Source organism: Babylonia areolata, chromosome 26 (genome assembly GCF_041734735.1).
Source record: "Babylonia areolata isolate BAREFJ2019XMU chromosome 26, ASM4173473v1, whole genome shotgun sequence".
Lineage (NCBI taxonomy): Eukaryota > Metazoa > Mollusca > Gastropoda > Neogastropoda > Buccinidae > Babylonia > Babylonia areolata.
Window position 1 is genome coordinate 2,332,501 of NC_134901.1, and position 12,500 is coordinate 2,345,000.

The following is a 12,500-nucleotide window of genomic DNA, read 5'->3' on the forward strand; positions in this document are numbered from 1 at the left end:
CTTTTTCATATTTTTTTCTCTCTCTCTTTTCTAAAAAAAAACGTTTTCTTCTCCTCCCCCCCTACCCACCCACCCACCTGCCCTTTTATTTTTTTTTTTGCTCATCTTAATTCTACAGAGTGGCTTCGACTTCCATACGAGTGACCCTTGGAGACTACAACCCGGCCATCGCTGACCCAGGTCAAGAAACAGTGGGCCTGGCCAGTCAGGCAGTCATCAGAACCTTTCGCCGGGGAGTTCGTGGTAAGACTGAAGTGATAATACAGAAATGTGGGGGGATGGGGGGGGGAGAGAAAGAGAGAGAGAGAAAGAGAGAGAGAGCGAGGAGAGAGAGGGGGGAATGAATGGAGATAGAGCAAGGAGAGAGAGAGAGGGGGGGAATGAATGGAGAGACAGAGAGACAGAGAGAGAGAGCTGACCTGGCTTAATAGCCGAATGGTTAAAGCGGTGGACTTTCAATCTGAAGGTCCGGGGTTCAAATCTCGTTAAGGTAACGGCGCCTGGTGGGTAAAGGGTGGAGATTTTTTCCGATCTCCCAGGTCGACATAATTATGTGCAGACCTGCTAGTGCCTGAACCCCCCTCGTGTGTATGCGCAAGCAGAAGATCAAATACGCACGTTAAAGATCTTGGAATCCATATCAGCGTTCGGTGGGTTAATGAAACAAGAACATACCCAGCACGCACACCAAGGAAAAACGGAGTATGGCTGCCTACATGGCTGGGTCAAAACGGTCATACACGTAAAAGCCCACTCGTGCACATACGAGTGAACGTGGAAGTTGCAGCCCACGAACGAAGAAGAAGAAGAATGAAGAGAGAGGGAGGAGGGAGAGCTGGGAGAGAGAGGAGAGAGAGAAAGAGGGAAAGGAGGGAGAGAGGGAGGAGGAGAGGGGGAGAGAGGATGGGAAAGAGGGGTAGAGAGAGAGAGGGATGGGGAGAGAGAGGGAATAAATCATAACTCAGAATTCGAAACGTTCTTGGGTTTTTTTGTTTTTTTTGTGTGTGTTTTCTTTTCACTGAACGATTCAGATTTTAGGCACAGCTTATTCTTCCGATCTGTCCATACTAATTTGCATTCATTACAAATTGTGCGCATGTATATGAAGGAAACGTGGATAAAAGTCTTCGTGCAGAAGGACATGTGTATGATAGTCAGTCGTGTCCGACTACGGCCATCAGAACAGCAGATGAGGCAACTGCTGTTGCGACCATCTTGGCTAGAATTTGATTATAGTGGAGAGTGTCTTGCCCAAGTTACATCCCCACTCTCTCCGCCAAGAGGGTTTTAGGACAGTCGGCGTTGGGATGGTTCCCAAAGGCCAACTAGCCCACAAGGCTGCAGCACTAAGAGCCAGTGCAATTTTGCCTCCTTGTCTGAGAGTCATAGTCCTTCACAAAAGCTTAAGCTGCAAAATGATTTCCCATTGCAATGGAGAAACTATTGATAATACAGCTCTCACTTTGCTGTTGGCACAACTGTAAACTTATGTCAATCTGTACAGGACATACACAATGAAGAACAAGCACACACACACACACACACACACACACACACAGACACACACACACACACACACACACACATACACACACACACACACACACACACACACACACACACACGGACGCGCACACACACACACACACACACACACACACACACACACACACACACACACACACACACACACACACACACACTACATCTGACTTTTTTTTCCCCCTCATTTCTTATTTTTCCATTCCTTTTCACACTCACAACAAGAGTCTGGATTTGCATGTACGCAGGCAGTGACTTCGCGGTGCTGAAACTGGCCGGCAAAATCACTTTCACCAACCGCAAATTGCCTGCCTGTCTGCCGGACATCACTGCCATTCCTCTGGTCAGTCCTCGCCAGTGCTATGTGGCCGGCTGGGGCGTGTCCGAAACGGGGCTGGGTATGATTATTGTTGCTGTTGTTGCTGTTGCTGTTGTTGTTGTTGTTGCTGTTGCTGCTGCTGCTGTTGTTGTTGTTGCCGTTGTTGTTGCTGTTGTCGCTGTTGTTGTTGCTGTTGTTGCCGTTGTCGGTGCTGTTGTTGTTGTTGTTTCTATTGTTGCTGTTGTTGTTACTGTTGTTGTTGTCGCTGCTGTTGCTGTTGTTGCTGTTGTTGTTGTTGTTACTGTTGCTGCTGTTGCTGTTGTCGCTGCGGTTGCTATTGTTGTTGTTGTTGCTGTTGTTGTTGTCGCTGCTGTTGCTGTTGCTGTATAATGTAATACAATACAATACAATGCAATACATTACTATATAATACAACGCATAGCAAAGCAATACAAGACAATGCAATACAATTCGATGCGATACGATACGACACGACACGACACGACACGACACGACACGACACGACACGACACGACAACACGACACGACACGACACGATACGACACGACACGACACGACACGACACGATTCAACACGACACGACACGACACGACACGATTCAACACGACACGACACGATTCAACACGACACGACACGACACGATACGATACGACACGACACGACACGACAACACGACACGACACGATACGACACGACACGACACGACACGACACGACACGACACGACAACACGACACGACACGACACGATACGACACGACACGACACGACAACACGACACGACACGACACGACACGATACGACACGACACGACACGACACGACTCGACACGACACGACACGACACGACGCGACACGACAACACAACACAACACAAGCCAAGACGAAAGAGAAAAAGGAAAAGAATCACAGAAAAGAAGGGGGAGAAAAAGAGAAATAGGGGGTGCTCCGCTGTCTGCATGCAACTGAGGCCTGACCCTTTTGGGAGGGGGTTGGGGGGGGGGGGCAAGTTAAATTTCAAAAGAAGAAAAAGAAAAGAGGGGAAAAAGAGAACACACACACACACACACACACACACACACACACACACACAACACCACCACCACCCCCACCACCACCACCACCACCACCACCTCCCCGCTTGTCACACAGGCGGTCCTCTGCGAGCGATGAACGTGCAGTTGCTGGACAGAACCACGTGTCAGCGACAGACGACCCCCCTTCCCCAGGACATGCTGTGTACAGCAAACCCTGCTGTATCCCCGTCTGACGGCTGCCTGGTCAGTGCTTTTTCACTCACTCTTGTGTGTGTGTGTGTGTGTGTGTGTGTGTGTGTGTGTGTGTGTGTGTGTGTGTGTGTGTGTGTCCGTGTGTCTGTGTGTCCGTGGTAAACTTTAACATTGACATTTTCTCTGCAAATACTTTGTCGGTTGACACCAAATTTGGCATAAAAATAGGAAAAATTCAGTTCTTTCCAGTCATCTTATTTAAAACAATATTGCACCTCTGGGATGGGCACAAAAAAATAAAAAATGAAGCCTAATTATATGCAAACTGCATTTACTGTTATATTTATATTTTATGTATTCTCTAAACTTGGCACTTTGACCTCTTATTCTGACACAACAACAAGAAGAGTCATTATTATCTTCTTCTTTTTCAAACAGGAACTTCTTTTGCTAAGCATGGAATTTTTATTTATTTTGCAAACGTTTTGGTGCAGATAGTAAAAAAGGGAAATTACTCTGTAATTAATGCTAGGGGACTTAATTTATCACAAGTGAGTCTTGAAGGCCTTGCCTCTCTTGTTTGGTGTTTATTTTTGTTGTTGTTGTTGCGTTTTGTTGTTGTTGTTTCTTCATCCTTGCAATCAATAGGTTTCAGTTTCAGATTATCAAGTAGGTCAATGCATTTTTGGTGTTTTTTTGTTTTATTTCCATCCTTGCAAACAGTCGGTTTCCGTCTCAGTCTCAGATATCTCAAGGAGGTCAGTGCGTTTAGGTTTGGGTTTTCTATCCTTGCAAACAATAAGTTTTAGTCTCAGTTTCAGATTCTCAAGGAGGAAGTTAGCTAGGTAGGCAGGTAAGTGGGTAAAAAGGTAGGTAGGTAGACAGATAGAAGTGGGTAAGACAGGTAGGTAAGTGGGTATAAGGTAGGCAGGTAGACAGGTAGGTAATAGGTATAAGGAAGGTAAGTAGACAGGTAGGTAAGTAGGTATAAGGTAGGCAGGTAGACAGGTTGGAAAGTGGGTAAGAAGTTAGGTTGGTAGACAGGTAGGTAAGTGTGCAAGAAGGTAGGTAGGTAGACAGATAGGTAAGTGGGTAGGAAGGTAGGTAGGTAGACAGGTAGGTAAGTGTGCAAGAAGGTAGGTAGGTAAACGGGTAGGTAAGTGGGTAGGAAGGTAGGTAGGTAGACAGGTAGCTAAGTGGGTAAGAAGGTAGGTAGGTAGACAGGCAGGTAAGTGGGTAAGAAGGTAGGTAGGTAGAAAGGTAGCTAAGTGGGTAAGAAGGTAGGTAGGTAGAAAGGTAGCTAAGTGGGTAAGAAGGTAGGTAGGTAGACAGGCAGGTAAGTGGGTAAGAAGGTAGGTAGGTAGACAGGTTGGTAAGTGGGTAAGAAGGTAGGTAGGTAGACAGGTTGGTAAGTGGGTAAGAAGGTAGGTAGGTAGACAGGTAGGTAAGTGGGTAAGAAGGTAGGTAGGTAGACAGGTAGGTAAGTGGGTAAGAAGGTAGGTAGGCAGACAGATAGAAGTGAGTAAGAAGGTAGGTAGGTAGACAGGTAGGTAAGTGGGTACGAAGGTAGGTAGGTAGACAGGTTGGTAAGTGGGTAAGAAGGTAGGTAGGTAAACAGGTAGGCATGTGGGTAAGAAGGTAGATAGGTAGACAAGTTGGAAAGTGGGTAAGAAGGTAGGGAGGTTGGTATGTAGACAGACGTCCATATACGCTACACCACATCTGCTAGGCAGATGCCTGAAGAGCGCGTTGGGTTAGGCTGCTGTCAAGCATCTTCCCAGCAGATGTGGTGAAGCGTACGTAGTGACGCCTGCTTGAAAAAACTGAAAGTTTGATTAAGATCTCTGTGTGTGTGTGTGTGTGTGTGTGTGTGTGTGTGTGTGTGTGTGTGTGTGTGTGTGTGTGTGTGTACCAAATGGCCAAGCGAACTTTATACAGGTCAAGTTTTGTTTGGTCATTATGTCCAAAGTACCACACAAGTACCTTTCAACTTAAGTTTTAGTCGCAGTGGAAGTCGTGGTGAGTGAAAGACTTTCTTGGTGAGAGAAGTCAGCGTTGAAAAATCGGCTGAACCACCCACTACGACACTGTGGACCCTCGTGATGATAATTCTGACGTCATTTCCTCATGCGCGCGCGCGCACGCACACACACACACACACACACACACACACACACACACACACACACACACACACACAGAATGAATGAATGAATGAATGAATGAATGAATGTTTTAACGCACTCAGGCCATAGGCATCATTGCACTGGGATGCTTGGAAGGGGGACTTGTGACACGTAATTGTGCTGGAAAGAAGTACACAGACAGAGAGAGATACAGGCTGTTGAGTGGGAGCCATGTTCATTTTTACCACCGGTATGAAGTCAAAAAGCGTGTCGAGATTAACGAAAGATCTTGCTCTAGTGTACCACACATTGATTAACGAAAGATCTTGCTCTAGTGTACCACACATTGAATAACGAAAGATCTTGCTCTAGTGTACCACACATTGATTAACCAAAGATCTTGCTCCAGTGTACCAAACATTGAATAACGAAAGATCTTGCTCTAGTGTACAAAACATTGATTAACGAAAGATCTTGCTCTAATGTACAAAACATTGATTAACGAAAGATCTTGCTCTAGTGTACCACACATTGAATAACGAAAGATCTTGCTCTTGTGTACAAAACATTGATTAACGAAAGATCTTGCTCTAGTGTACCACACATTGATTAACGAAAGATCTTGCTCTAGTGTACCAAACATTGATTAACGAAAGATCTTGCTCTAGTGTACAAAACATTGAATAACGAAAGGTCTTGCTCTAGTGTACCAAACATTGATTAACGAAAGATCTTGCTCTAGTGTACCAAACATTGAATAACGAAAGATCTTGCTCTAGTGTACCACACATTGAATAACGAAAGATCTTGCTCTAGTGTACCACACATTGATTAACGAAAGATCTTGCTCTAGTGTACCACACATTGAATAATGAAAGATCTTGCTCTAGTGTACCACACATTGATTAACGAAAGATCTTGCTCTAGTGTACAAAACATTGATTAACGAAAGATCTTGCTCTAGTGTACCACACATTGATTAACGAAAGATCTTGCTCTAGTGTACCAAACATTGAATAACGAAAGATCTTGCTCTAGTGTACCAAGCACTGTCCAAAACTTGCCAAGTTCTACGTAGTTGGAGAAAGAAGAAAGAGCGAAGGAACTTTTGGACAGACCAGTGGACGTAAGAGAGAGGGAGAGAGAGACAGACAGACAGAGACAGAGAGACAGAGACAGACAAAGAGACGGACAGAGAGAGAGACAGAGAGAGACAGAAACAGAGAGACAGATAGACAGAGACAGACAGAGAGAGAGAGAGAGACAGAGACAGACAGAGAGACAGAGACAGACAGAGAGAGAGAAAGAGAGAGCTTCTGAATGGTGTTGTCCCGTTGCTGTGTTCCATCATTCAGTATGACGACGGCGACATGCTGGTGTGCCTGGATGTCAGAGGCCGCTGGAGCCTGATCGGCCTGATGTCGGAGTACACGTGCGGCAGGGGTCTGCCCGTGCTCTTCACAGACGTCAGGGCCTACACCGACCTCACTCTCAACCTGCTGTGAGGGCCGCCCACGTGACTGCCGCGTCACGGAACTTCCGTTTCCGTTTCCGTTTCTTATTCTGAAGCTATGTTTCTTAGAATGCGTGTTTTTTCAATAACTTGCGTGTGTGAAGTTTCACAGGGATTCGACAGGTTTCTGTTTCTTATTCTGCAGTTGTGTTTCTTAGAATACGTGTTTGGTTTGTAACTGTTGTGTATGAATTTTCAGAGGGATTCGACCAAGGAGGGAATCTTTCATCCTTTCTGTTTTCATTGTTCAATAAAATGATTTTGGACAATTATCTTATTGATGAAGGTTGTTCTTCTCCTGCTTAAAATCGACTTGAGGTTTTTTTTCAGGATAAGATACTGAAAGATATATTCGGTTACTTGTTCTCTTGTACACGAATGATACTATTTCATTGGCTAAATCCAGGTCTGCTTTGCAAAAAAAGAACTCACTACTTTGCAAAAAAATATTTCCAGAAATAGACACTCGAAGTGAATCCAAGTAAAACCAAAACTGATGTTTTCCGCAGCAGAAAGAATCCCCGAGATGTCTTTACTTTTAATGATCAAACGTTGGAGGTTAATTCTTTTAAGTGTTTAGACATTGGGTTCAACAGAACAGGTGCCTTTTTTCATTCATCAAAATGGGAAAGATTACACGATGATTTGATCGTTGCTTATCTGTGTTTTTATCACCAGTTTCAGTGTTTCGATTACTGTTCACGTTTTAATTTTGTTGAATAATTCAGTTGATGTTGCTGTATATCCTCCATGCCCCAGCAGGGGTGAAAGGAATAGATATTCTTGATTCTCGATTCTCTTGTATTAGGATGGAGGGGAAAGGTGGTGAGTGTGGTAAATCAACTGGCTGAGTTGTATAACTTGCTTGTGTATATTTTTACCTTATATGTTTGCTTTTTGACACTGGTTTTGGTCCAATTTTGACATGCTTTTTTGTGTGCGTTGGAATCGAGTATGGGCAGAGATATTGAGATAGGCCTGTGTATTCACAATTAATGTCCAGATGGATGAATAAAGATGTATTGTATTGTATTGTATTGTATGTGGTTTCCGTTTCAGGGCCTTCTTTGACTGTCTCTGTCTGTCTGTCTGTCTGTTTCTCTCCCTCTCTCAGATCTGCAGAACATTAGTTCTCCTTCTTCTTTTTCTTCTCCTTCATCGTCGTCGTCGTCGATGTTGCTATAAAATCTGAATTATTTACATATATTACTTATATAACTTATACATATCTTTTGAGCAAATAAACAATTTTTCCTAATCAACATTACTTGTATTGGCTGCTATGTATGAACGTATGATATAAGATGGTGGACGACGGGCGCAATAGCCGAGTGGTTAAAGCGTTGGGCCCTCAATCTGAGAGTCCCGGGTTCGAATCGCGATGGGTAAAGGGTGGAGATTTTTCCGATCTCCCAGGTCAACATATGTGCAGACCTGCTAGTGCCTGAGCCCCCTTCGTGTGTATACGCAAGCAGAAGATCAAATGCGCACGTAAAAGATCCTGTAATCCATGTCAGCGTTCGGTGGGTTATGGAAACAGGAATATACCCAGCATGCACACCCCCGAAAGCGGAGTCTGACTGTCTACATGGCGGGGTAAAAACGGTCATACACGTAAAAGCCCACTCGTGTGCATACGAGTGAACGTGGGAGTTGCAGCCCACGAACGCAGAAGAAGAAGAAGTAAGATGGTGGACAAAATACAAGAGAAAACACGTACGTGTCGAAACGAGGAAGTGACGTGAGCTTTATTCACCTAAGTGACATTGGAATGATTCCACAGTAACCTATTCTGTTCAGGACTTTCATTCTGTATGCACACACACACACACACACACACACACACATATATATATATATATACACGCGCGCGCGCGCGCACACACACATGCACACACAAACACACAGAGCAATGGGGATCAGTAACAGGAAACAATAATTCACAAGGGACTAAAAGGAACTCTTGGTTGTAAATCCCAAGATTATAAACTGGAGACACACACACACACACACACACACACACACACACACTTCCCCCCCCCCCCCCCAACACACACACACACACACACACACACACACACAAACGAGGAAGTGACATGTGATTTATTCACCAAAGTAACATTAGAATGATTCCACAGTAACGCATTCTGGTCAAGACTTCCTTCTCTGTGTGCGTACGTGCGTGCGTGTGTGCGTGCGTGCGCGCGCGCGCGTGTGTGTGTGTGTGCCTGTGTGTGTGTTAGCCAGTATCATGAGCACCACTTGTAAAAAGAAATGCTTTCTTGGTATTTCTTTTCCAATGAAAATCCATAACTATCGTTTTCAAACCATTGAATAACTATACTTTTTTTCTAACTATACCTTCTTTTTTGTGGCTGATAATCGATTTTTCAAACGCATTTTTCAAGCTGTCCATGACGCACGTGTGCCTGAAACAGCTCTTTGTGTTCAGTGAGAGTCCTGTGGTGGACCTTAGGAAGCCTTTAGTTTGCATTTGTTGTATTTGTATTTCTTTTTATCACATCAGATTTGTCTGTGTGAAATTCAGGCTGCTCTCCCCGGGAAAAGCGCGTCGCTACACTACAGCGCCACTTTTTTTTTCCCTGCGTGTAGTTTTTTTTTAATATTTTTTTTTCTATCGAAGTGGATTTTTCTACAGAATTTTGCCAGGAACAACCCTTTTGTTGCCGTGGGTTCTTTTACGTGCGCTAAATGCATGCTGCACACGGGACCTCGGTTTATCGTCTCGTCCGAATGACTAGCGTCCAGACCACCACTCAAGGTCTAGTGGAGGGGGAGAAAATATCGGCGGCTGAGCCGTGAGTCGAACCAGCGCTGCTCAGATTCTCTCGCTTCCTAGGCGGACGCACCTCTAGGCCATCACTCCACGTTACCTCTAGGCCATCACTCCACGTTACCTCCAGGCCATCACACCTCTAGGCCATCACTCCACTAAAATGATGTTTTGAATGATCCCTCGGTTTTTCAACATTTGGCGAAAACACACACCTGCTTTTGTGAACGGTCCTTAACCCCCCTTTTTGTGAAGTCTATATTTCAAATCAAATGGTTTTTATTACAGGCAAATTGTTTTGTTGAGAGTCCGCAATCTTCTTCATTTGAAGACTGTGCATGCTGACTCCGGGTAGTAGTTCTTCAGTCTGGATAGATCGAAGAACCAACGGAACAATCACCTTCAGCATCTCCTCCAATGTCTATACTCGTCAGGGTCCTCAGGTGTCACGTCAATAACTATGCAGACATTTGAAAGAAGGCATCATCTTCCAGTATACACAAGCACTTCGTTAACATTGAAATACATGACAGACAAAGTCAAAGAAATGAAAATGAACATACATACATACATACAATCTGACTGACTGACTGAATGACTGACTGACGTACTTACTTTTTTACTTACTTACATTATATAACAAGCAGATGTGGATTTCAAAGAATGATGATGAGTAGTGAAGCAATACTCTGGTCAGTATTTTTTGTGTAGACAATAAAAAAAATACGAACCTCTTTTATTTTCTCTTCATTCACAACCTTGACAATCCCCCCCTCCACCACCACCACCACCAACCTCCCCCAATCCGTGTAGCTCTTTGCTCTCCCAAATCATAGACTCTTCATAAATGCCCACAATAAGTATCCTAAATACAAAATATGTTCACATGATACAACTAGTCCATGGACTTTGAACGCAAACGATGGAGTCTCCCGTCGGTCCGACGGACGAGCAGGCAGGCAGGCTTATCTGTCAGTGTGTGTCCTCATACGGGAGAAGAGGACGATTCTGGATGCGCAGCACTTCCCACAGGTGTTGCAAGGGAAAACGACATTAGCCTGGTTGCCTGACCAGCACAGGTGACTTTTTTTTAGTGAGGAGTCGTGCAGTCCCTTCCCCACTCTCTCGCCTACTGACGCTCACAGTCCCACAGGTGCAGATACTGCCACGTGTAGGACGGCCTCGGCAGGTGCAGGTTTTTTCTTCGGAGCTCCGTCTCCTAGGGGGACCTCCAGCCAAGGATAAGAGCTCCCCCTGTCCTTTGGTCATCCTCTTCCGCCTTCACAGCCGTTGGGAAAGGTTTCCTCCTCCGCCTGGTCCGTCGTTGGGAGACTTCACATGCGGACGACAACATGAAATAATAACAAATAGTATGACTGACGCGAAAAACCTGTGCCGTCTCGTGCCTGGGGGCTCTGTATGACGGTACTTTCTGCACACTCAGCAAGAAAACTATGTGTCACAGCACCAAAACCTCGAAATGCACTTTAGATTATTTTTCCAAGCTTCATTTGTGCTTCAATGGTGTATATAAAGTGTTCTTAGCTCAAGGTTTAACCACTTACCTATTTCGGTTGGCCATTGTGATGTGAAAACCGCCACGCGCTTGCTGCAACTGGGCCATCTTGAAACAAAGCTAAGCAAGGGATATGCCTTTGGTGGCTTTTATAGGATCAGTGCAGTCACCCTCTAACATACACTCACTCGTCTTAGCTCGACATGCTAACTTAGCAGAATGAAACCGTGAAAATGATGGTGTCCCCTTATGGGGACTCAAGGCAGAAATGGGCTGATAAGAAACTCGTTTGAACCAAGAATAAAACGACAGCTGTAGATCAGTGAGTGAGATATGAGTTTTGTCAATGATAAATACAAACAAAAACAGCTGTCTGACAAAGGACATACTTTGGGCTTCTCTACAGTTGTTTGTTCCCTTCCCATAAGTGCATCGTCATGATTGAAATGTGCAGAAAGCACCATTTTCCCTATAGCTTTCCTATTTCAAAGCCAGATTTTGTATTACAAACAGAATTGTTTTTAGAGAAAATGAATTTGTTAAAGTTTATTGCGCGCGCGCACGCACGCACGCACGCACACACATACACACACACGCGCGCACGCACACACACGCACACACACACACACACACACACACACACACATACACACACATACACACACACACACACACACACACACACACACACACAGAGAGAGAGAGAGAGAGAGAGAGAGAGAGAGAGAGAGAGAGAGAGAGAGAGAGAGAGAGAGCCAAAAATGATATTATAATCAATAGTAAATGACGTTTCGATCCATTTTCATGTGCAAAGTTCATTGTGTGGGGAACCCTTTACAACGACATAACCAAAAGCAAAACTAAAGACACCAAACACCCTGAATATTCATGATGTATCGCTGATACCACGCTACGTTTCTTCCATCTCAGAAGAAAAACTATAGTGGTTAAACAAGTAACGTTGTGTTCACTGCATTGAGCAAAGTCAAAGTTTCCTGTCGTCTCTGGCAGGTACAAAAGCGAACAGATAAGATAAGATAAGAATAACTTTATTATCTCCAACTGGAGAAATTTGGTCAGGTGCATTATCACAACATAGACAAGTAAACAACATGGGGACCATAACTGAAAAGCCAACAACAGCCCCTACAAATATTACGAAGATACAAATGTAAAAAAAAAAAAATATCACATACATCGTTTCATACATACATCCACACACTGCAGGTAATAACTAGTATTCTTAATGTAAAAACAGAATTAAGAAACATTATTTGAATATGATTATAAACATAGTCTACTATACTGCACATTGATTATAATAGACAGAAAAGATAAGAATAAAGATGAATTGCGGAAAACCACAACCAGATAATCAGCACACACCCGCACCGCACCTCCCCACCACCACCACCACTCACCCCACACACGCGGATAACTTGA

General features: G+C 44.3%; 1 protein-coding gene across 1 annotated transcript in view; it reads left to right on the plus strand.

Annotated features, from left to right (window-relative positions):
- Positions 1-7,966, plus strand: part of LOC143300576 (chymotrypsin-like elastase family member 2A) — a 16,096-nt gene extending 8,130 nt beyond the window's left edge. Inside the window, exons 6-9 of the mRNA XM_076614347.1 lie at positions 119-243; positions 1,791-1,940; positions 3,032-3,159; positions 6,590-7,966. Coding sequence (XP_076470462.1) covers positions 119-243; positions 1,791-1,940; positions 3,032-3,159; positions 6,590-6,739 — 553 coding nt within the window. The 3' untranslated portion in view covers positions 6,740-7,966. The remainder of the gene's footprint in view (positions 1-118; positions 244-1,790; positions 1,941-3,031; positions 3,160-6,589) is intronic.
- Positions 7,967-12,500: the final 4,534 nt, after the last annotated feature.